This window comes from Jaculus jaculus, chromosome 8, assembly GCF_020740685.1.
Source record: "Jaculus jaculus isolate mJacJac1 chromosome 8, mJacJac1.mat.Y.cur, whole genome shotgun sequence".
Classification (NCBI taxonomy): domain Eukaryota; kingdom Metazoa; phylum Chordata; class Mammalia; order Rodentia; family Dipodidae; genus Jaculus; species Jaculus jaculus.
In genome coordinates, this window is record NC_059109.1 from 10,056,841 (window position 1) to 10,082,386 (window position 25,546).

Here is a 25,546-nt window from a genome sequence, read left to right on the forward strand (position 1 = left end):
CAAGCCAGGCCTCCAGGGCGGGGACCCCCACTGTCCCGCCCGTCCCGCCTCCCTCACCGCCGCAGCCACCCCAAGGCTCATCTCGGGGACGTGGCTGCCTCTGTCGAGAGCGCAGCGGGCGCCGTGGGGGCCACACGGGTCCTGGCCCCGACGGCGCCCCCCAGAAGGCCGGAAAGCGCGGTAAGCCGTGACTTCAAGGACTTGGGGGGCGGGGGGGCGGGGGAGGAGAGGGCACGAGCAAAGGGGAAGTCCCAAGTCCGTGGCTGGTCCTCAGCTTCCTCCTTCCCAGCCCAGGCTGTAACGCGGGACGAGAGAGGAGGTGTCCCGACGCCTCCGCCACCTCCCTAATTGGCTCTGATGGTGAGACCCAGAAGCGACTTAGAGGCCGCCCTGGTCCGGAGTGACCGCGTCGTCCCCGCTGCCACCACCTGAGGATCACCCCCCGTGGGCCCGCCCAGCCCCACCTGGCTGGTTCCATGCGCCCCCCCCCCATTCTATTCTCGACATAGAGTCCCAGGGTCCCCAGGCCCCCTGAGACTGCTTGGTGGTGGCCTCTCCCCACGGCCAGAGTCACAATTCCAGATGGACAGACCGGCTGGCCCTTCGCTCTCCCTTCTGCAAGCATCCTTGTCTTTAGAAGGCTTGGGATTCCAATCTGCAGCCCTCTCGCCCCCCCCCCCAAAAAAAAGAAAGTGGGGGCTGAACTCCGAGAACCTCTCTCTCTCTCTGTGCCTCTAAAGTCGCTTTTCGGACATGAAATTCCCACATCTAGCTGGAGGGCTTGGCGGGGCCTGCGGGGGATGCTTGGGGCTGTTATGGTCACCAGTTCGGATTTCCCCGCAGGGACAATTTCTGGCGGTCTGGGATTCTGACCACAGGCACCCACCCGGCCTAGGACCCTCAAGGGGAGACCAAGGGAGTGGAGGAACTGGATCGCTCCCATCTTTGGGTCCGCGCGACTTGGCGGGGGTAGGGGTGGAGAATGGGGAGGGAGGCTACAATTAATCAGACCATTGTCCGAGGTGGTTATGGTTCGGCCTCTTTTTCTCTGGATTTCCTGCAAACTTTTACAGAATTGAGGATGGAAGGGGAAAAAACAAAAACCAACAACAACAACACACACACACACACACACACACACACACACACACACACAAAAACCCACACAGACCCTTGCGCGGTCCGGGAAGCGCTGTGCCTCGGGAGGCGGAGAGTTTGGGGGAGACTTGGGAGAGGGAGGGGGTTCCTCTACCCTGTGTAACCCAGACGTGCTGACTTCCTGTGGGGGCTCCGGCCTCGGACGCCCCGAGGACAGACGTGTCCGGCCCTGGCCGTGGGGGAGGGGACGTGGGACGAAGTTGGGGACGGCGAGGAGGGGGGCGGGGACAGGGTGGGCCAGGGAAGAGGGGAGGGGAGAAGCGAGCCAGGGAGGAGCGAGGGGGCTGGAGGGGGTGGGAGGGAAGAAGGAAGGAAGGGGCGATCCGGTGGTGGGTGCGAGCCGGAGGCGACATGGGAGCCCCGAGCGAGTGAGAGGGGAGGGGGCGCGGCCGTGCACCCCGAGCGCACAGAGGTCCTTCGGCTGGACGCCCGCAGCGCGCGCGCATGGCGGCTCCCGCGCGGCGGTGGTGACCAGGCTGGCACCGGAGCGCGCAAGGCTCTGGGCACAAGTCTACGCCGAAGCACCCCAAACAGTCAGTTTCCCCCTTCCCTAGCCCCCCCCTCCAGCACCTTCCACACACACACACACACACACACACACACACACACACACACACACACCCGCTATAGTCCCAGGGGAGGACGACCCAACCCCGCTGATGATTGTCACCCCGCCCCCGCCCCCAGGTCCCGGGCCGATGTCCCAGGTGAGTGGCCAGAGCCCCTCTTGCAGCGACGCGCCCCATGGAGCCCCCAGCGCAGACCCGGACCCAGGTAGGAACCCCCCTCCCCGCGAATGGGGAGCGAAAGCGGACCGGAGCGGGGGCGGGGGTGGGGTCGCTCGCTGGTGGTGAGAGTTTGAGTGAAGGTGGGGGTGAGTGATTCTTGGGGACGTGGTCCAAGGGGAGTAGAGGGCTGGGGTGAGGAGGCAGGGCCGGGAAACTGGCGGCAGCTACTGGGGAGTTCGTTCCAAGTTCCTCCAGTCCCAACACACACACACACACACACACACACACCCCGATGGCTATCCATCCGACCGACTGGGATTTGTGTCCCAACTGTTTCTGCCCAGTGTGTAAATATTTATGGGGCCTCAGGCTGGGTCGGGTGTCTGTGGGTCTCTTGTGGCCTTCCCTCCCCCTCCAGCTCTAGCCTAGCGCTTCCCGAAAACTTTTGTTTCTGCCGCTAGTGGCGACAGGACCTGGCCACTCCCCTCCTGCTTGCCATCTTGGCTGGTTCGCTGTACACGCGTGCGCGCGCGCGCACACACACACACACACACGCACGCGCGCACACACAAAGCCCTTAACCTGTACTTACACATACACACACGCCCTGCACGTGCATGCACTCACACACACACACCCAACTAGCGCACGCACACATGCACAAAATCCCTACCCTGCCCACGCGTACACACAGACGCCCAGCCACAAAGTCTCCACAACCTCATAAAATACCCCTTTTCCTACCCCGATTCTCCCAGGAGCCTCTAGGCTAAAAAAGAAAAAAAAAAAAAAAAAGGGTGCGTTGCTCCCTGGGGGAGGGGGAAACCTACCAATCTCACTTTCCAGTCCTTTGCTCTTCCACTGAGGCTTCACAAGGAAGGCAGGGTCTGCTCATGATAGCAACAGCACCTTTGGGATTTGTTGGACGCGCGGTGGGGCAGGGTGCAGAAGTGTAGGCCCAGATTTCCTGACTTGAACCCCTCGTCCGGCTCAACCCTCCTTCCACCCCGCCCAGCCTCCCCTTCTACCCAGTTTGACTGAATAATGAAGGTCTGAGCTTGGACCTGTGACAGGAAACTCTCCAGGAGCCCTTGGACTTGAGTCTTCCTCTGTCTGTCTCCATTCTGTCCACCTCCTGCAACCCCTGCTTGTCTCTCTGTTTGGAGAGAGGGTTTCAGCTGCCTCCTTACCTGGCATGACCCCCCGCCCCTCACCCCATGGCTGTGAAGGAGAATCTGAAATCACAACGGGGACCAGGAGGAGATGTGTGGCCGGTCCCGTGGCACTTAGATGAGGCCCAGGAGACTGGGCTCATCTTCATCTTCAAGTCTCCCTCCTGGTTGAGTCTCTGGAGCAAGAAAGGACTTGGAGTTCTGGGGAGTGCACTCCTCCAAGGAGCAGCAAGCTCCGAAGCCTTTGTGTCTGGGAACCCTCTCTGTCTCTCTTGGCCTGTCTCCAGCCGCAACTTTTCCATACTCTCTTCTTCCCCTTATCCATTTTCTCTTCTTTCTTCCCCACTGCTTCCTTCCAAGATTCCCTCCCTTCTCAGGCCTACTCTTCCTGCGCAACCCCAGCAGTGGAGGAGGGGCAAAGGGTGCTCAAGGCACGGTCTAGGTTAAGTCGCTGGAAGGGTTGGCTGTAACTTGAGTCCCCCACCACACACACACACACACACACACACACACACACACACACACACACAGGGCCCCCAGCAAGCCCCCTCCCCAACCTGAACTGAGCCAGACAATGTGGCTTTCATAACACTAGGCGCTGCTCTGCCGGTGCTTGGGAGAAAGAGCTTGCTGCCCAGGACGCCCAAACCGCAGGAGACCCAGCCAAAACCCCACAGCCGCCTGACTCCCAGACCAGAATCCCCCACGTTTGTTCTCTGACAGGCCGCAGCCTTTCCACACCCCCACCCCATCCCAGGGGCCCCTGCTGGCAGAACAGCCAGGGAGTGAATTGATCCCCTCCTTCAGATACCCAAGACGTAAAGAGGGCACAAGGGGTACTCAGAGGAGCTGTGGTTGGGGCAGGTGGCCAGGGGCCCCACACCCTTGGCTCCCCCAGCGGACTCTACCCCACCCATTCCTGACAGCCCCTTGAGTCTGGCTCCCTAACCCACAAGATTTCTGCACCCGGGCATCACATTCCTGCCCGTGGCTCTAAATTGAATTTCCTGGGGAATTGGATGGAGCCTTGGGACCTAAAATAAAACAACCTGCCTGGCCCAGTCTGACCAGCCCAGGTCCTCATCTGAGGCTTTCACCAGAGGGTTCACACTTGCTATGCGTGCTTTCAAGGCGTCCACTCTCAGGCTTTTTGAGGGTTCAAAGCCAGATGCCACCCATAGTCCTTGAGGTGGCCCCCCTGTCTTTCTCCTCCTGATCTGGGGCAGTGTGAACTCCGGAGCTCAGCACTGAGCCACACACACACACACACACACACACACACACACACACACAGCAGAGGTTAAATAGTGACCACCCCCAAGGGACAGAGCGGGAGGGTTCGGTCTTCTAAGAACCCAGTGCTTCGCTTCCAAGTTCTAATTAACAGGAGAGATAGGAGCGGCGAGTTGCCCACCACGGGGCCATGTGGAGGGGAGACTGCCGTTGGAGATGTCAGAGAAGTAATTCTGGAGGAAGACATGAGATGGTGGCTAGAGAGGATTCGCTGGAACATGGTCATGAGAAACACTACGGCACAGATGACTTGGTCAGAAGGCCCAGTAATGGCCCAGGGCCATGGATAGGCCAGTCTGCCTGGGACACAAGACCTTTGTACACTGACTGAAGATGTCAGTGGAGGCTTTGAAGTGACTGACAGTGTGGGTATGTTAGCCACTTTCTTGTTGCTAAGACAAAATACCTGGCAAAAACCAGGCTACAGGAGGAAGGTTTATTTCTTTTTAGAATATTTTATATTTCTTTGAGAGAGAGAGAAGCAGACAGAGAATGGACACACCAGGGCTTCTAGTCACTGTAAACGAACTCTAGATGCATGTGCCAGCTTGTGCATCTCGCTTTACAAGGGTACTGGGGAATCGAACCCAGGCCCTTTGGTTTTTCAGGCAAGCACCTTAACCACTAAGTAATCTCTCAGTACTGTAACACAGTCCATTATAGCCAGGAGCTTGCAGCACCTGGTCACATTGAGTCCACAGTGAGGAGACGGAGCAGAGTGATAAATGCTGCTTCTCAACCAGCTCTCTCCTTTTTTTTTAAATTTTTTAATTTTTATTAACATTATCCATGACTATAAAAAAATATCCCATGGTAATTCCCTCCCTCCCCCCGACACTTTCCCTTTGAAATTCCATTCTCCATCATATTACCTCCCCATCTCAATCATTGTACTTACATATATACAATATCAACCTATTAAGTACCCTCCTCCCTTCCTTTCTCTTCCCTTTATGTCTCTTTTTTAACTTACTGGCCTCTGCTACTAAGTATTTTCATTCTTCCGCAGAAGCCCAGTCATCTGTAGCTAGGATCCACATATGAGAGAGAACATGTGGTGCTTGGCTTTCTGGGCCTGGGTTACCTCACTTAGTATAATCCTTTCCAGGTCCATCCACTTTTCTGCAAATTTCTTAACTTCATTTTTCTTTACCGCTGAGTAGAACTCCATTGTATAAATGTGCCACATCTTCATTATCCACTCATCAGTTGAGGGACATCTAGGCTAGTTCCGTTTCCCAGCTATTATAAATTGCAGCTCTCTCCTTTTTAAAGGGAAAGTTTATTTATTTGAGAGACAGCAACAGATAGAGAGAGAATGGACACCCCAGGGCCTCCAGCCACTGCAAACGAACTCCAGATTACATCCGCCACCTTGTGCATCTGGCTTATGTGAGTCCTGGGGAATCGAACCTGGGTCCTTTGGCTTTGCAGGCAAGCATGTTAATTGCTAAGTCATCTCTCTGGCCAACATTTTAATACAGTCCAGGGCCCTGCCCGTAGTTAAGGTGGGTCTTCCCACCTCAGTTAACCTAAGCAAGGTAATCCTTCACCGGTGATTCTGGGTCCTGTCAAGTTGACAATGTAAACCGTCAAGGAGGTTTTAGCATCACTCTTACCAGAAGAAATCCTGGTCTTCCTTCTCTAGAGATGGTCAGAGCTCCCATAGAGGGGGTGGGGAGCCCTCTGTCCACACAAAGACAACGAAAGGCTCATGAGGGACCAGGCCTCAGAGACCATGGGGTTAAATTTTTTTATTTTATATTATTTGTTAGTTATTTATATGAGAAAGAGAGAAAAAAAATGGACAAGACAGGGCCTCTAGCCACTACAAATGAATTCCAGACATATGCACCACCTTGTACATCTGGCTTACGTGGGTTCTAGGGAATCAAACCTTAACCGCTGAGCCATCTCTCTCACCTGGCCACGGGCTTTGAGTAAACCCATTCCATCTAGAAAAAGGTCTTCCCCTTTCTGCAGGGCGCAGGACCACCCTTCAACTTGGTGGACAGTGAGGCCGCTGGAGTCTTCCCCCTTGAGCATGTGGATTTCAACGTGACCCTTCCTCTCCCTTCTGGGGCTGTCTTTCTAGTGCTCGGGGCATGCATGGGCCAGAACCTGAGGCAGCGGGGCATCATCACCTTCATGGGTTGCTCGAGGGATGCAGGACGCCAACATGTGAGGTGTCACTGTGCAGATTAGGGAAGGGTGCCTTTCTGGCTGGGTGGAGGAGGTGTAAACTGGATGGACAGGTAGCATTTAACCAGGATTCCAACCAGGGACTTCAGCCCGGCCTGTGCATGGGTGGGGTCTTTATGTAGGACGTGAATCGCACATCCACACAGTGACCCTTGCGGGCTGTGCCTTCCCTCAGCACCCACACCCTTCGGGAGATTCCCTTCCGAGATGGTTCTCCTCCCCATGGTGGGGGCTCTCCAGTCACAGGAAGAAAACTAGGCGCTTTCACGTCTTGATGCACATGTGGGCTCTTTTTTTTTTTTTTAATTTGAGAGCAACAGACACAGAGAGAAAGACAGACAGAGGGAGAGAGAGAGAGAATGGGCACGCCAGGGCTTCCAGCCTCTGCAAACGAACTCCAGACGCGTGCGCCCCCTTGTGCACCTGGCTAACATGGGACCTGGGGAACCGAGCCTTGAACCGGGGTCCTTAAGCTTCACAGGCAAGTGCTTAACCGCTAAGCCATCTCTCCAGCACCACATGTGGGCTCTTAACTCACCCGCAGCCTAGCTTCGCTGTTCCCTCTGTCCTGGCAAGCACTGCTTCCCGGCCCCGTGGCTTGACGTCCGGACCCTGCTGGGGCACCATCTTCCTTGCAGATTAAATCTTCCAGCTCCCACTGCTTCCACCTTTCCATCCTGCTGGTCCACCTCTGGGCACATAATTCAATGCCCTCTGCGTCCCCACCGTGTCCGTCCTGGTTTGGGTAGGACTATCCCTCTACGTCTAAGTCCAAACCACTGGACATGGTCTCATGGTCTCTTCTCTATTCTTTGTTTTTTGTTTGTTTGTTTGTTTGTTTGTTTGTTTGTTTGTTTTGGGGGATGAGGTTTTAAGGTCCCTCTCTAGCCCAGGCTGACCTGGAATTCACTATGTAGTCTCAGGGTGGCTTCAAACTGACAGTGATCCTCCTATCTCTGCCTCCCAAGTGCTGGGATTAAAGGTGTGCTCCATCATGCACAACCTGTTTTTGTTTTTTTTTTTTTCTTTTTAAAATATTTTTTATTGATTTATTTGTAAGCAGAGAAAGAGAGAGAGAATGGGCATGTCAGGGCCTTCAGCCACTGCAAACGAACTTCAGATGCATGCGCCACTTTGTGCATCTGACTTTATGTGGGTACTGGGGAAGCGAAGCTGGGTCCTTTGGCTTTGTAGGCAAACACCTTAACCACTAAGCCATCTCTCCAGCCCTCAAATACTTCTTCACTCTGTGTAGTATATGTGGTGTGTGTGTGGGGGGGGGGTTAACATATGCACACTTGTATTTGCTTATGTTGCATCCCATGCCTTCACCTGCAGTGGCCAGAGGACAGCAGGTGTCCACCTCCATCCCTCACCTGCCTGTTTTTTCCTTGCAAAGAATCTCTTACTGAGTGGGGAATGATGGTGCACGCCTTTAATCCCAGCACTCGGGAGGCAGAGGTAGGAGGATCACCATGGGTTCAAGGCCACCCTGAGACTACATAGTGAATTCCAGGTCAACCTAGGTTAGAGTGAGACCCTACCTTGAAAAACAAACAAACAAACAAACAAACAAACAAACAAAAAAGCAGCTCAAGCCGGGCATGGTGGCGCACGCCTTTAATCCCAGCACTCGGGAGGCAGAAGAAGGAGGATCACTGAGAGTTCGAGGCCACCCTGAGACTCCATAGTGAATTCCAGGTCAGCCCGAGCCAGAGTGAGACCCTACCTCGAAAAACCAAAAAAAAAAAAAAAAAAAGGCATCTCATACTGACTCCTAGGCTTGCCATTTGTGAACCTCAGGGATTCTCTATCCTCCTCTTTCCACATAACTCAGGTTCCAGGGGCATGCATGGCCATGCCCAGCTATTTATGTGGGTTCTGGAGACTCCAACTCAGGTAGTCTCAGACTCCTCTGCCCTCACACTTGCTCGGGAAGCATACTTCAACAACGGGCCACCTCTCCAGCCCAAATTGCCTCTTCTTGGCTAAAAGATTGGTCAAGACTCAATGTGGGATGCTCAGGGAAGCCTTCTGGTCACAGGGACACTCTCTCTCTCTCTCTCTCTCTCTCTCACACACACACACACACACATACACACACACACACACACGCTGCTCTATTTTCCTCAACTCTCTCTCTCTCTTTTTGTGGTTCATGTAGCCCTAGCCTCAACAGTAACTACAGATGACCACAAACTCTTTATTTATTTACTTCTTTATAAGAGACACAGATAGAGAAAGAGAATGGGCATACCAGGGCTTCTAGCCGCTGCAAAAGAACTCCAGATGCAAGCACCACCATGGACATCTATCTGACTTACATGGGTACTGGGGAATCAAACCTGCGTCCTTAAGCTTCGCAGGTAAGCTCCTTAAGCAAAAAGCCATCTCTCCAGCCCCAGAGCACCGGGTTTTATACATGCTCTGAACACTGGGCTACATCCCCAGATATCTTCCTCAATCCCTATAGATTCTCTACAAGTTTTTTGAGGCAGGGTCTTGCTGTGGTGCCCAGGCTGCCCTCAATTCTCCTATGTTGCTACCTTAACATCCTGAGTGTTGGTATGACTGGTGTGGAGCCAGCAGCCTACTATAATCATTTCTTAAACATTTATTATATTTATTTGAGACAGACAGAGAGAGAGAGAGAGAGAGAGAGAGAATGGACACGCCAGGGCCTCCAGCCACTACAAACAAACTCCGGACGCATATGCCATCATGTACATCTGGCTTACGTGGGACCTGGAGAATCGAACCTGGGTCCTTAGGCTTAGCAGGCAAGCACCTTAACCACTAAGCCATCTCTCCAGCCCATACTATCACCTCGTTTTTGTTTCGTTTGTTAGATCAGCTGTTCCCTGGGCTTCATCTCTTCCTTGCTGTCGCTGTAGGTGCCCAGTGATTACAGACGTGTGTTACCATGCCGGCTTTGATGAGGGCTCTGGGAAATCAAACTCACGTTGTCACGTTTGCTCCTAGCAAGTGCTCTACCCATCTTCTGAGCCTCCTCTCGCCCTTTTTAAAAGATTTTTTGAGGTAGGGTTTTGCTCTAGCTAGGCTGACCTGGAATTCTCTATGTAGTCTCAGGATGGCCTCGAACTCACGGCGATCCTCCTAATTCCGCATGTGCCGCCACCCCCCACGCACCCTCCCCCCTTTAAAGAAAATATTTGCTTGAGATACGTCTCACTCTGTAGTCCAGGTTGGCCTCAGACTCATGAATATCCTCCTGCTTCAGCCTCCTGAATCCTAGCATTGCAAGCATAAATCACCATGCCTGGCTAGCCTGCTATAACTCGTGGCCCCCCAGCGGATGACAGAAAGACTCTTTGACAGTGGCCTGGTCATTCTCATTCTGGTGCAGTCAGATCTTGATTCATTTAGGTGTCTTACAGGTACTTAATAAAGGCTGAGCCAAACAGCACAGGCAGGGGGAAGGGAAGAGGGGAGGGAGGGAACAAAGGATGAGTATGCATGAATAATTCCATTACTGCGCATTCCATTTCTTCCTTGAAACCCTGAGGGCTGAGCATTAGGATCCCTCTTGTTTGTTTGCTTTTTTTTTTTTTTTAATTTTTTTTTGTTCATTTTTATTTGTTTATTTGAGAGTGACAGAGAGAGAGAGAGGGTAAGAGGCAGAGAAAGAGAGAGAAGGGCGCGCCAGGGCCTCCAGCCACTGCAAATGAACTCCAGATGTGTGTGCCCCCTTGTGCATCTGGCTAACGTGGGTCCTGGGGAATCCAGCCTCGAACCAGGGTTCTTAGGCTTCACAGGCAAGCGCTTAACCGCTAAGCCATCTCTCCGGCCCTTGTTTGCTTTTTTATATTTCCTCAGTTTTTATTAACATTTTCCGTGATTATAAAAAATTTCCCATGGTAATACCCTCCCTCCCCCCACTTTCCCCTTTGAAATTCGTTCTCCATCATATCCCCTCCCCATCTCAATCAGTTTCTCTCCTCTTGTTTTTAAACATTTTGTTTTTATTTATTTGAGAGAGAAAAAGAGGGAGAGAATGAGAATGGGTGCACCAGGGCCTCCAGCCACTGCAAAGGAACTCTAGACGCATGCACTACCTTGTGCATCTGGCTTATATGTGTCCTGGGGAATCAAACCTGGGGCCTTAGGCTTCGCAGGCAAGTGCCTTCGCTGCTGAGCCATCTCTCCAGCCCAGGATCCCTCTTTACACAGAAGGTAATTCAAATTCTGTAACAAACTGGACATGGTATCTCATGCCTGCAATCCCAGCACTCAGGACACTGGGGCAGGCGTGTGACCCGTGAATCTGAAGTCAGCCTGGGCTACAGAGTAAGATCCTAATATCCCTCCCCCTTTAATAAATTCTAGTAACCTGGGTCCTTCGGCTCCTTGCTTATGTCTCTCTCATGACACTACACAGAAGTCATGGACCTGGGGTAATGACATGATGCCTGTAAAGGGACAAGCGGCCAGGGTCTGGAGCTGGTGGGCTCTTCCTCACTGGAATTAGACCGTAGGGCACTGAGCTCTCCTCTTAGCCCTCCGGTGGTCTGAGCTGTTGTGAACCAGGCTCAGGGCTGTCAGGGGCTCCACCTAGCAGACAGCATGGGCTGCCATTCCCTGCCTTGTTCCTCTCTGTCCAGCCCAGTGACTGGCCATCACTAGTCTTAAGTGACAAGTGACAAGGGGCCCTCAGCAAGCTCAAACACAAGGAGAGGAAATTCCCTCGCTTCCCTGGAGCAGTTCTGGGCACTGGGAAGGATCCCCAACACATAAGTCTGTCAGCCTCTAGGACCCCTGCTTCTCCTCCGTGTCCTGTCGGTAGGAGGGGCCCGAGGTTTGCCCTGGGCAGGCAGGAGCCCATACACTTAGGTCTGCTGTCCTCTATTACCCATAGGCCTCTGGGAGCTCTTTGTGGGTGAGATGAAGGTCTTTAGGAAAAGAATCCCCCCCCCCCCCGGGACCTCTGTCTCAGTGGCCAGAGAGGTGGCTGGACCATTGGAGCAGCAATCATCCCCCAGAGCCGGGCGTCCAAACCTTCCAGCATGGCTCTAATTATCTCCCTCGCTGGCTCTTTTTTGGTTTGGTTTTCTTCAAGGTAGGGTCTGGCTCTAGCCCAGGCTGACCTGGAATTCACTGCGTTGCTCAAACTTACTGCGAGCCTCCTACCTCTGCCTCACTAGTGCTGGGATTAAAGGCGTGCGCCGCCACACCTGGCCTTCACGGGCCCTTGGTGCCCCTCTCTCTCGCCAAAGACAGGTTGGGGAGGCACAACTGTGTGAGCCCCTCTTCTCTGTTCTCTGTGACAGAGCCCATTTCCACACCCAAGGCTCTGAGTCTCTCTCCGTCTCGGTGCCTGCCTCTTCCTCCATCTCTTTGGGGAGTATGCACGGGAGGTATTTATTTCTTTCTTATTCTTGTTTTACTTATTATTATTATTTTTAACTTATGAGAGAGAAAGAGGGAGAGAGAATGAGTGTGCCAGGGCCTCCAGCTGCTGCAAACGAACTCCAGACGCATGCGCCCCCTTGTGCATCTGGCTTTATTTGGGGACTGGGGAATGGAACCTAGATGGCTAGACTTCGCAAGGCAAATACCTTAACCACTGAACAATCTCTCCAGCCCTCATTTCTTTTTCGTTTTTCTTTCTTTTTCTTTTCTTTTTTGGTTTTCCAAGGTAGGGTCTCGCTCTAGCCCAGGCTGATCTGGAATTCACTGTGGAGTCTCAGGGTGGCCTCGAACTCACGGCCATCCTCCTACCTCTGCCTCTCGAGTGCAGGCATTAAAGGCGTGCGCCACCATGCCCGGCCCTCGTTCCTTATTCTTTGGGCTTCACCGTTAACTTCCTTTTCTTTCTCTGCCCAGTTTGTATGGCCTCCTCATCTCCCAAGCTCTTTGCTAGGGACAGAAGTGTCCCTCTAAGTCCTTGTTTCTGTCTCCTCGTCCTCACAGCACGGGAGGTATGGCAGAGAAGCAGAGGGAGAGGCCACACTGTGAGAAAACTTACGTCATCCCATGGCAGAGGCCATTCTGGGGTCAACTACACCCCAGAATTACCATCACCTGGGCCCCCCTGTGGCCCCTGGCCTCACCCTCAGGCCTTCCCACACCCAGGGGTGCTGACTGATGGGTTATAGGCTCTCTGTCGGCCCCCCCCCACCTCTCACCTTCGCCCCTCTCCCCAGAACTCAGGGGCCCTGGTCCTGCCCGCTGGGAGCTGTGGTTTCAAGGTGGCTCTGTTTCTTCATTCCGCCCACCCTGCCCAGAGCTGCTCTAATTACATGGGACTGCGGCTCACCTCTTCCCCAGGGCTCCTGGCCCGGCTCCTGGCCTCCCTTCCTGCCTGGGGGGGGGGGGCCCTCCTTGCTCCTCACCCCAGGTTGCTCGCGTGCCGTCATCGGCCCCCCACTGACCCAGTTTCTCCCCGGCGGCTCACACCCTCCCTCCCTCTCCCTGCCTCCCAGCCCCTGCCCGCCCACCTCTGCGGGCCGCTGCTCTTTCACGGTGGCTTTTTAGTACTCTGGTCCCCAGCTGTCCTGACTGTCACCGGATCCTGGAACTCTGTCTTCTCGGACCAATTTCCTACATTCTGATGGCTTGTCTCTTTTGGCTTCTGCCGTCCCCTGTCCCCCATCACTCCATGGCTGCCAGACTACCTCTTCTCTCCCATTCCATTCTTGTCTGCTTCTGACTTCCTTTTATTTTTATTTATTTTAAATTAATTAATTTATTTATTTTTAATTAATTAACTAATGAAATTTTGATTTTTCAAGGTAGGGTCTCACTCTAGCCCAGGCTGACCTGGAATTCACTATGTAGTCTCAGGGTGGCCTCGAACTCGCGATGATCCTCCTACCTCTGCCAGGGCCTTCAGCCACTCTAAACGAATGCCAGATGCATGCGCCACCTTGCGCATCTGGCTTACGTGGGTCCTGGAGAATTGAACCGGGGTCCTTTGGCTTTGCCGGCAAACGCCTTAACCTCTGAGCCATCTCTACAGCACCCCCTGGCTTCCTTTAATACTGTGGGTCTCGGGCCTATCCTCCTCTTCCTCCTGACACATGTATGTTCTCACACACTAGTGCACGCCTGTACCGCGTGCACACACCCTTGCTCACACACAGGTCGTGGCCGGGGAGCGTTCTACTTTGGAAGCTAGCACCATCGTAGGATAGAGTGAGCGGCTCAGTGACGGACCAGGACAGGGACAGAAAATTGAGGGCTTACTGGGAAAAGCCCAGGACTGGACATATGGGAAGACCCTAGGAAAATGTCCCTCGGTCATCTGCTTTTTCCCCTAGCCCAGACCCCTCCCTCCCTCCCCGGGCTGGAGGTAGTGGTGAGATCGGCCGACCCTGCGGGAGCAACATCGGAAGACGGCTCCCCGGAAGAGGTGGTATCCTTCATGCCCCAAGACGGTGGTCCTCGGGCTTTCCAGGCCTCCAACAGCACTGACCTCGATGTTCCCACAGAAGCTGTGACACGTGAGTCCTAGGGGAGGCGAGGGTTGGGGGGTGCAGGGTGCAGTGGTCGCCCTAGAGAATCCAACCCAGATGGGGTTGCCAGAAATGTAATGGTAGGAAGCTGGGCGTGGTGGCACACACCTTTAATCCCAGCACTCGGGAAGCAGCGGTAGGAGGATCGCCATGAGTTCGAGGCCACCCTGAGACTACACAGTGAATTTCAGGTCAGCTTGGGCTAGAGTGAGACTCTACCTGGGGAAAAAAAAAAAATTGCACTGTCACCTCTGGGTGCTGTCTCTTTGTCCTTGAGGATGACACCACGGGCAGCAGGAGGTGGGGATGTTATCACGTTGTTCTAGAAAGTCTCCTGCCAGTGGGCAGGCTGAGGCAGCATGGCATGAGAGAGGAGACAGGCTGGGGGGACTGGTGCAGCCTTACCCTTCAGGAGACCCAGAACTGAAAGGAAAGAAGAAAGCCCCAGTTGCTTTGGGGAGAAAGGAGCACACTTCAGCTTCCTTGCTGGACCTGGCTGGCGGTCTCCAAGGAGTCGTGGGGAGAATCCGTCATCTCCAGAGCAGGGGCCCAGGGGACTGTCGAGATCATTCTCCAGCAAACCGGGACCCTGTCCCGAATCTAGCTTTCTCTGTCCGAGAAAATGACTGTGTGCTTTCCTAGTCAGTCTGTAGGAAGACAAGGGGTACAGCTATCGCCAGACCCATTTTGCAGATGAGGAAACCTGAGGTCCAGATACGGATCTGCCTTGGGCACAAATAAGCCAGGGGCTCAGGCACGCTAGCCCAGCAGAACTTCGTTTTGCTTGCCTGCCCCGCTGGCACGGGGAGCAGGGAGCTGATTCCAGCCAGGGCATCTGGGGCCAAGCTGGATGCCCTGGAAGTTGGCTTTCTGAGACTTGCAAATGTGGTGCCCTCAGCCTCTTGCAGACAGACAAACACACCACGCGCGCACGCACACACCACCACCACCACCACTGAACTGAGAGGAGGCCGTGGCCAAGGCGATGGGGCGGAGACCCCAGGTGAGATTGGGACAGACACTCCTGTGTCTATGGTCTTGTTTGCTCTGTGACTCAGCCCCACCCCCACCCCACAGCCAAAGCCACAGGAGAGCTCTGTGTCTGCAGCGCCTCCCAGGGCCCTGGGCTCACCACAGGCTCCCGCCCTCTGGCCACTGTGCCCGTGTTTAGACAGCAGGGCAAGGGGGACTGAAGCTGGCCAAAGGCTCAGCTCTGTCACCGTTGTGGGGTGAGAATGATTCAGGCTTCGCCACTCCCATGCCCTTGCCCCTGTTTTTACGTGGTGTAGGCTCTGGCTCCACCTTGCCCTAAGCCCCCAGCATGGAGCCTCTGTAGAGGGGACACCCCTGTTCTTCACCTGGTCTGTCCTTAGCTCCCCCTCCCAGTCTCCGGGTTTCCTCTGTTTCCTAGCTGTGAGGACGTTTGGCAAGTTGTACCCTTACTGGAGCTCAGTTTTCCTCATCTGAGAAATGGGGCCAATAGTAGATCACTCATGATGTTTCAAGATCACTACATTTGTTTACTTACTTTTGGTTTTTCGAGGTAGGGTCTCATTCTAACCCAGGCTGACCTGGAATTCACTATGTACTCTTGGGGTGTCCTTGAACTCATGGCGACCCTCCTACCTGTGCCTCCCAAGCACTGCCACACCCGGTTTAAAATTAGTACTTTTCATTGTGATAGAAAACTGCCTGACACCTAGCAGCCACTCCAAACGTGTCAGCTTCTAGTCATCATTCGTGATCATGTGATAGTGATGGCTTATTCCCCAGTGTCTCAGTTCCCGATCTCCACGCCCCTCCGCGTCTCTCTGTCCTCTGAGGCCAGCTCCAAATCTCCAATTTGGTCTTACCTATCAGAATTACCATCTCTGGGCTAGAGAGATGGCTCAGTGGTTAAAGCGCTTACCTACAATGCCCAGCGTCTAGGGTTCATTCCCCGGTACCTATGGAAAGCCGGATGCACAGTGGCGCATGCATCTAGTTTGTTTGCAGAGGCTGGAGGCCTTGGTGCATCCATTTTCTCTGTCTCCTCTCTCTGTCTCTGTCTCTCTCTCTCTCTTTCTGCTTGCAAACAAATAAATAAAAATATTTTAAAAATATACCTGGGTGTGGTGGCAGACGCCTTTAATCCCAGCATTTAGGAGGAAGAGGTAGTAGGATTGCCATCAGTTCGAAGCCACCCTGAGACTATATAGTGAATTCCAGGTCAGCCTGGGCTAGAGTGAGACCCTACCTCAAACAAATTTATTTATTTATTTGAGAGAGAGAAAGGCAGACTGAGAGAGAGAGAGAAAGAGAATGGGTGCACCAGGGCTTCCAGCCACTGCAAGAACTCCAGATGCATGCGCCACCTTGTGCATCTGACTTAAGTGAGTACTGGGGAATTGAACCAAAGTCCTTTGACTTTGCAGGCAAGCGCCTTAACTACTAAGCCATCTCTCCAGTCCCCCTAAAACTTTTTTAGGTAAAGACTTACCAGCTTTGTGGACTTGGACAACTTTCTGTCACTCTGTGGGGCTCAGGTTCCTCATCAATTAAAGAAAGGGGCCGGAGAGAAGCTCAGTGGTTAAGGTACTTGTCTGCAAAGCCTAAAGACCTGGGTAAAGACCTGGGTTTGATTCCCCAGTACCACATAAAGCCAGATTCACAAAGTGGCACTGGAGTTCGTTTGCGGTGGCTAGAGGCTTTGGTACACCTATTTTTTTCTCTCTTTCTACCGTTTTTTCTTTCTTCTTTCTTGGTTTGCAAATGTATATGTATGTGTGTGTGTGTGTATATATATATATATATATATATATATATATATAAATTTTTTTTTTTTTAACATGACTAGGGAAGTGGTTCAGTGGTTAAAGACACTGCTTACAAAGTCTGACAGCGTGGATTCAATTCCTCAGCATGTACATAAAAAACGAAAACTGGGGCCAGGTGTGGTGGCGCACACCTTTAATCTCAGCACTCAGGAAGCAGAGGTAGGAGGATCACCATGAATTCAAGGCCACCCTGAGACTACATAATGAATTCCAGGTCAGCCTGAGCTGCTAGAGTGAGAACCTACCTCAAAAAAACAAACAAGGGCTAGAGAGATGGCTTAGTGGTTAGGCGCTTGCCTGTGAAGCCTAAGGACCCCGGTTCGAGGCTCGACATTCCAGGACCCACATTAGCCAGATGCACAAGGAGGCACACACATCTGGAGTTTGTTTGCAGTGGCTGGAAGCCCTGGCGTGCCCATTCTCTCTATATATGCCTCTTTCTCTCTCTCCATCACTCTCAAATAAATAAATAAAAATGAACAAAAAATATTTTTAAAAAGCAACAAACAAACATACAAACAAAAAAAACCTGGGCACAAAATAGTGCATGCAGCTGGTATTTGTCACAGTGGCAAGAGAGCTTGGAGTGCCCATCTATGCACACACATACACGTGCAGGTAAATAAAATTACATTTAAAGCCAGGCGTGGTGGTGTACACCTTTAATCCCAGCACTCAGGAGGCAGAGGTAGGAGGATCACTGTGAGTTCAAGGCTAGCCTAAGACGGCTGCAGAGTGAATTCCAGGTCAACCTGGGCTAGAGTGAGACCCTACCTCAAAGAAAAAAAAATTTTTTTAAGCACATGGGCCAACCTGGAGGAGACCGGTGTCTGTCCTTCAGCTAAGGGACATCAGTCCCCCTCGCTTACAGAGGACCCTGAGCAGCTGGGGCTCCCAGAGTTCTCATGGCCTTTTCTCAGCACCCCCACCATCACTCATGCCCACTCTTCCCCCTGCTAGCAGAGCCAAGGCACTCCGTTGAGCACCCCCTGAGTGAGGTCTGGGAAGGATGTGGGGAGTTGGGGGTCAGCTTGGTTGTACCCCACTGAACTGACACAGCTGACGTTTCGTCACGGCCTGGGCAAGGACCCGGTCTTGGAGGTCTAATCCCACCAGTTCCTTACCTTCTTCCTCCACCCCAGACCCAAAGGCCGCTCAGTGTACTGCCCACAGCAACAGGGAAGCTGAGAACTTGGGGACAACAAGCAGGAGCTGGGGGGTGGGGCTGCAGTGAGGAGCCCCTGAGCCCAGGGCCAGGCATGCGTCTCCAAATAGTTGTTTCCAATAAATCACTCAGCCGGCACCAGGGGCAAAACCAGCTGGGGGCTTGGCAGAGTCCAAGGTGAGGGTTACCTGCTTCACTGTTGTTCTAACCAACTGCAGCCAAATCGTGTCTGCCCCCATCCCACATACCACTCTAGCAAAAATAAAAAGAAAGAAAAAATCCCAGGACTGCCCGGGCGTGGTGGCGCACGCCCTTAATCCCAGCGCTCAGTTGGCAGAGGTAGGAGGATCGCTGTGAGTTCGAGGCCACCCTGAGAAAACAGAGTGAATTCCAGGTCAGCCTGGGCCAGAGACCCTACCTTGTAAAACCAAAAAAAAAAAAACAAAAAAAAAAACAACCCAAAACCCAGGATCCCAAGAAAAGGGAATGGATTCCATGTGGGCTAGGAGAGGGGAATCCAGGTCCCCTCACCTCGTACCTCTAGGTTTTGTTTGTTTTTTTTCCCCTAGAATGAGCACTACCCTGGTAGTCAAGGGCTGAGCCCCAATTCTGTTACTGCTATTTCATGATGCCGCCCTGAGCTAGCCAGTTCCGCTCCCTGGGCCTCAGTTTCCCCATTTGCAGAAGCCAAGTCTAAGTTTCTAAAAATCTAGAAACAAAGCTGGAGCCAGGTGTGGTGGCGCACACCTTTGATCCCAATCCCACCACTCAGGAGGCTGAGCTTGGAGGATTGATGCGAGTTCCAGGCCAGCCTGGGACGACAGAGCGAGTTCCACGTGGGCCGGGGCTGGAGCGAGACTTTCACCTGGGCAGGGCGGTGGGGGCTGGGGCAGAGGGAAGAGACACTAGACCAGGGCGTGGCTGGAGCGGAGCTAGGGTGCAGGAGGAAGGGCGTGGGTGACTGAGCCCCCACCCTTTCCCCATCATCTTTTTCTTCTCTCCAGGCCAGCCTCAGGGGAACCCCTTGGGCTGCACCCCACTACTGCCAAATGGCTCTGGCCACTCCTCAGAGCTGGACGGTGCCAAGAGGGCAGGGAACGGTGCTCTGGGGGGCCCCCAAACCCACCGGAAGTTGCAGGCGCACCCATCTCTGGCCAACCAGGGGAGGAGGAAGACGAAAGGCAGCACGCGCTCAGCCGCCTCCCAGGTCCCCCTCCAGGCACAGGAAGGTAAGACCCCAGCCTGCCCACCCCCACCCCCACCCCCACCCCCGGGCACCTTCCAAGGTCCCACTCTCAAAGCTGCATCCCCTCCCAGCAGCAGCAGGAGCAGGTTACTAAGTAGAAACGCAGCGCTCAAAAGCTGCGTGTGGGCTAAAGAGATGGCTCAAAGGTTAAGGCGCTTGCCTGCAAAGCCTAACGTCCTGGGCTCAGTTCCCTAATACCCAGATGCACAAAGTGGTATATATATGCAGCTGGGCATGGCGGCGCACGCCTTTAATCCCCCCCAGCACTTGAGAGGCAGAGGTTGGAGGATCACCGTGAGTTCAAGGCCGACCTAGTGACTGCATAGTGAATTCCAGGTCAGCCTGGACTAGAGCGAGACTCTACCTCAAAAAATCCAATAGAGAGAAAGAGAGAGAGAGGACTGGAGAGATGGCTTACTGGTTAAGGCACTTGCCTGCAAAGCCCAAGGACCCAGTTCGGTTCCCCAGGGTCTGTGTGAACCAGATACACAAGGTGGCACATGCATCTGGAGTTCATTTGCAGTGGCTGGAGGCCCTGGCATGCTCGTTCTCTCCCTCTCTCTCTCTCTCTCTCTCTCTGTCTCTCCCTTTGTCTGTTTCTCCCTCAAATAAATAAATAGAAAATATATTATAAAAAATAAAGAAGACTGAGCCAGAGTGAGACCCTACCTTGAAAAACCAAATAAAATAAAATAAAAATAAATAAACAAAAGAAAAAAAATTGCAGAACTAGATGGCTCAGTGGTTAAAGGTACTTGTTTGCAAAGGAAAATACACATTATAGTGGCTCACACCTGTAATTACAGCCCTCCCGAAGTTGACCCAGGCGGGTTGTCATGGATTCTAAGGCAGCCTGAGCTGCAGAGTGAGTGAGACCTTGTCTCAAAGAGGGGACGGGGAGCCCGGCGTGGTGGCGCACACCTTTAATCCGAGCACTCGGGAGGCAGAGGTAGGAGGATCACCGTGAGTTCGAGGCCACCCTGAGACTCCATAGTGAATTCCAGGTCAGCCTGGGTTAGAGCGAGACCCTACCTCGAAAATCCAGCAAGAAAAAGAGCAGGGGTGGGGGGAGAAGTATGATCAACAGGCACCTCTAGTTTCGCAGGCTCTGACGTCGGGGTAGCTTACGGAGCGTGTCTGGTCAGTGAAGGGAGGTGTGGCCATCTTCTCATGGCAGCTTCACCCCATCCCTGCTCGCCTAGGCTCGCTTTCAGGATTGGGACTCCCCTTACATTGCTGGGATCAGGAAATTTCCTCAAGGGACTGAGGGTGAGGCTTAAACCCCAGTTTCCCTCTCCAACACCAAGAAAGAAAAGAATTGTCCTTGAGGATTGGGCCATCTGTTTAGTGAGAGCAACGTTTAGCCGAATAAAATGATGCCAACTGCGGGGAGGGGCAGGGGCGAGGGAGGGCACTACAAGCTCTAGCGAGAAGGGTTGGGGACTCAGATGGTCACCGCCGCACCCCAGCTGCTGTCCTTAGAACGCTGAGCCTCTGCCACCCTGGGCAGCCAACTTCCTGCCTCTCCAGGCACTTCTTCTCCATGGGGACAGCTGCCTGTGGCTCAGGCACTACCTGACCTACCTTCTTGGCCCTGTCCATGTCGTTTTCAGTATTTTATTTATTTATTTGAAAAAAGAGAGAGGGAAGAGGGAGAGAGAGAATGGGCACGCCATGGCCTCCAGCCACTGCCAATGAACTCCAGGTGTGTGCGCCCCCTTGTGCATCTGGCTGACGTGGGTCCTGGGAAATTGAACCTGGGTCCTTAGGCTTTGCAGACAAGTGTCTTTACCATTAAGACATCTCTCCAGCCCTGTTTTTTGTTTTTTTTGTTTTTTTTTAATTTTGTTGTTTATTTTTGTTTATTTATTTGAGAGCCACTGAGAGAGAGAAAAAGAGAGAGAGAGAGAGAGAATGGGTGCGCCAGGGCTTCTAGACACTGCAAACGAACTCCAGATGTGTGTGCCCCTTTGTGCATCTGGCTAACGTGGATCCTGGGGAATCGAGCCTCGAACTGGGGTCCTTAGGCTTCACAGGCAAGCGCTTAACCGCTAAGCCATCTCTCCAGCTCATGTTTTGGGGGTTTTTTGTTTGTTTGCTTTTTCCAAAGCAGGGTCTCACTCTAGTCCAGGCTGACCTGGAATTTACTATGTAATCTTAGGGTAGCCTCGAACTTACAGTGATCCTCCTAACTTTGCCTCCCAAGTGCTAGGATTAAAGGTTCGCCACCAGGCTCAGCTCATTCATTTTTTAAAAAAAAAAACTATTTTATTTTTCTTTCTTTCTTTGAGAGAGAGAGAGAGAGAAATAGGCAGGTAGAGAGAGACACAGAGAGAGAATGGGTGTGCCAGGGCCTCTAGCCACTACAAATGAACTCCCGATGTGTGTACCCCTTTGCGTATCTGGCTTTCATGGGTCCTGGGGAATTGAACCTAGATCTTTTGGCTTTGCAGGCAAGCACCTTAACTGCTAAGCCATCTCTCCAGCCCCATGTTTTTTTTAAAATTAAAAACTCTATTTAAAAATTTTACATGAGGGCTGAAGAGATGGCTTAGCGGTTAAGCGCTTGCCTGTGAAGCCTAAGGACCCCAGTTCAAGCCTCGATTCCCCAGGACCCACGTTCGTTTGCAGTGGCTGGAGGCCCTGGCGTGCCCATTCTCTCTCTCCCTCTCTCTCTCTCTCCCCCCTCTCTCTCTTCCTGCCTATTTCTCTCTCTCTTTCTCTCTCCCTGCCTATTTCTCTCTCTCAAATAAATAAAATTTTCAAAAGTATTTTTTTAAGAAGGAAGGGATATATTTTTTTATTTTTTTAATTTTTAAATTTTTATTAACATCTTCCATGATTATAAAAAAAAATCCCATGGTAATTCCCTCCCTCCCCCCTGACACTTTCCCCTTTGAAATTCCATTCTCCATCATATTACCTCCCCATCTCAATCATTGTACTTACATATATACAATATCAACCTATTAAGTGCCCTCCTCCCTTCCTTTCTCTTCCCTTTAAAAAGTATATTTTTTAAAAGCCACTGATGGTTCTGAGGGGAGCAGAGCCTGACACAGTCCCTGATTTATTTTTTTCCTTTTTTCTTTCTTTCTTTCTTTTTCTTTTTTTTTTTTTTTTTTTTGGTTTTTGACATAGGGTTTCACTCTGGTCCAGACTGACCAGGAATTCACTATGTAGTCTCAGGGTGGCCTCAAACTCACAGTGATCCTACGACCTCTGCCTCCTGAGTGCTGGGATTAAGCCCACGCCTGGCACAGTCCCTGATTTTAACAGATTTTCTGACCCTGGAATGCACAGCAAGAGGGAGAGGCATTCCAGATCTGGATATATTATATAGGTTATACTATATATATAATATATATATATATATATTACATATATATATAAAATACATATATATAATACATATATATACACACACACACACACACACACATATATATACATACATATATATATACATATATATATATGTAGACAGGGTCTCTTGTAACCCAGGCTGGTCTCAAACTTGCTATGACCTTGAGTTTCTGATCTTCCTGCCTCTACTGCCCAAGTGCTAGGATTACAGGTATGCACCAACATGCCAAGCTTTTTATTTTTCATTCTCAATATTTTTTAAATTTTTGCTTATTTTTATTTATTTGAGAGCGGAAGAGACAGAGAGAGAGGGAGGGAGGGCACATCAGGGCCCCCAGCCAGTGCAAATGAATTCCAGATGCATGCACCACCTTGTGCATATGGCTTACATGGGTCCTGGGGAATCGAGCTTCAAACCAGGGCTTAGGCTTCAGAGGCAAGCGTTCGACCACTAAGCCATTTCTCCAGCTCCCCCCCCCCCACTTTTTAAATATACCTTTAAAAAATATTTTCATTTATTGAGAGAGAGAGAAAGGCAGATATAGAGAGAGAATGGGCACACCAGGGCCTCTAACCTCTACAAATGAACTCCAGACACATGTGCCACCTTGTGCATCTGGCTTATGTGGGTGCCAGGGAATCAAACCTTGGTCCTTTGGCTTTGTAGGCAAGCACCTTAGCCACTGAGCCATCTCTCCAGCCTCAATTTTTTTTTGTTTTGTTTTGTTTTGAGAGAAAGAAAGAAAGAGAGAGAGAGAGAGAGAGAGAGAGAGAGAGAGAGAGAGAGAGGAAGGAAGGAAGGAAGGAAGGAAGGAAGGAAGGAAGGAAGGAAGGAAGGAAGGAAGGAAGGAAGGAAGGAAGGAGGCAGAGAGAAAGAGAATGGGTGTGCCAGGGCCTTCAGCCACCGTGAACTCCAGATGTGGGCGCCCCCTTGTGGATGTACAACATTGTGCACTTACATCACTGTGCGTCTGGTATACGTGGGACCTGGAGATTCAAACATGAGTTCTTAGGCTTCACAGGCAAGCACCTTAACGACTAAGCCATCTCTGCAGCCCGAGTTAAAAAAATATATATTTTATTTGTTTAGGTGGGGATGGGAGGGCAAAGAGAAAGAAAGAGAGAGGCGGATAATCCATGCCTTAACTGCTAAGCCATCTCTCCAGCCCAACATGCCCGGTTTTATGTGATGCTGGGGATGGAATCCAGGGCCTCATACACAGTAAGCAGGCACTCTACCGATTCAGTTACATCTCTGGTTCCCCCGAATATCCAGTATCCTCAAGAGTCTAAACGCTGTGCCTTGCTTGGTGCCTCTGTAGAGTGAGGTAACCTCATAGGTGTTACAAGAGGCTCAGGTGAGTTTAATCCATGCACATCACTTAGAACAGTGCCTGGGGGCTACAGATATGTCACAGTGGTTGGGGCGCTTGCCTTCAAAACCTAAGGACCCGGGTTCAATTCCCCAGTACCCACATAAAGCCAGAATGCACAAGGGGGCACACATGTCTGGGGTTCGTTGGCAGTGGCCGGAGTCCCTGGCGCTCCCATTATCTCTATCGGCCTCTTTCATTCACTCTCAAGTAAATAAATAAATAAATAAATAAATTTTTTAAAAGGTATTTAAGAAAAAAAAAAAAAAGAGGGCTGGAGAGATGGCTTATCAGTTAAGGCATTTGCCTGCAAAGCCAAAGGACCCAGGTTCGAATCTCCAGGACCCACGTTAGCCAGATGCACAAGGGGGCGCACACATCTGGAGTTCGTTGACAGTGGCTGGAGGCCCTGGTGTGCCCGTTCTCTCTCTCTCTCTCTCTCTCTCTGTCAAATAAATAAATAAATAAATAAAAATAAAATGTTTTTTAAAAAAAGAGTATCTGGAACATGTCCTCACCTGGTGTGCTTGCTAAATAACCAGAGGGAGGTCAAGAGAGATACTGACTGTTAGCGCTTCATGCTGCGTAACTCCGAGGCACTGTGCTCCTGTGTCTGGGCGCTAGCCTTGGTGGGGACCTTGGTAGCTGAGGGGAACAGCCCGCGCTGGAGAGCTGCTCCCCGGTTCCTGGCTGCCCCTCACTCTTGCCTACCACCTGCAGACTGCTGCGTCCACTGCATCCTGTCCTGCCTGTTCTGCGAGTTCCTGGCGCTGTGTAACATCATCCTGGACTGCGCCACCTGCGGCTCCTGCAGCTCGGAAGATTCCTGCCTCTGCTGCTGCTGCTGCGGCTCGGGCGAGTGCGCCGACTGTGACCTGCCTTGTGACCTGGACTGCGGCATCGTGGACGCCTGCTGCGAATCGGCGGACTGCCTGGAGATCTGCATGGAGTGCTGCGGGCTCTGCTTCTCCTCCTGATGCCACAGGGTGGCCCCCCAGGGCTCTCACACAAAGCTTGACACCTTCCCCAAACACCTAAAACCCCCAACCACCCACACACCACCCATCCAGGCCCCCCCCATCAGAATCCCAGCCCAGATGTGAGAAGGCGGGGTGCTCAGGGGCCACCTCGGCTATGGAGTGGGGGCTGCGGCAGACAAGCCTTCCCTCCTCGCTGGGTGACCCCAGACACACACCTGAAACCTGGCGGGACGGGATCAGCTAGCTGCCAGGGCCACCGAACACTGTGAAAGCTAGGGGAGGGGACCTGAACTGGGGGCCAGTGTCCTTCTCTGCTCCTGGGGTCCACCTCCCACAGCTACCCCAGCTTAGAGGGCAGAAAATGTGAAAAGATACCCCCCCCCCCCTCCAGGCAGGTCCCTTCCCATTCCACAATACTTTTCCTGGGCCTTTACGCGACCCAAGGGGACGGTCCTGCGGCGGGGGCGGGAAGGGAACAGTATGGAAAAGACCGGAAGTCGGGTGGGGGTGGGGGGATGGAGGGAAGGTCCATTCTATTTGTTGCTGTAAATATAGATATTTGTTCATCTCTA

The 25,546-nt window shown here is 52.3% G+C and overlaps 1 protein-coding gene across 3 annotated transcripts; it reads left to right on the top strand.

Annotated features, from left to right (window-relative positions):
• On the top strand, positions 1-25,546 carry Mdfi (MyoD family inhibitor). 3 transcript variants are annotated; one of them, XM_045157215.1, is made up of 6 exons: positions 1-180; positions 290-360; positions 1,846-1,932; positions 13,834-14,016; positions 19,014-19,238; positions 24,715-25,546. In XM_045157215.1, exons 3-6 carry the CDS (start codon positions 1,857-1,859, stop codon positions 24,969-24,971), a joined length of 741 nt encoding a protein of 246 aa, XP_045013150.1. In that variant the 5' UTR covers positions 1-180; positions 290-360; positions 1,846-1,856; the 3' UTR covers positions 24,972-25,546. The 3 variants fall into 3 exon arrangements, with proteins under 3 accessions (XP_045013150.1, XP_045013149.1, XP_045013151.1); XM_045157214.1 differs by lacking the exon at positions 290-360; XM_045157216.1 differs by lacking the exons at positions 1-180; positions 290-360 and adding an exon at positions 1,542-1,691.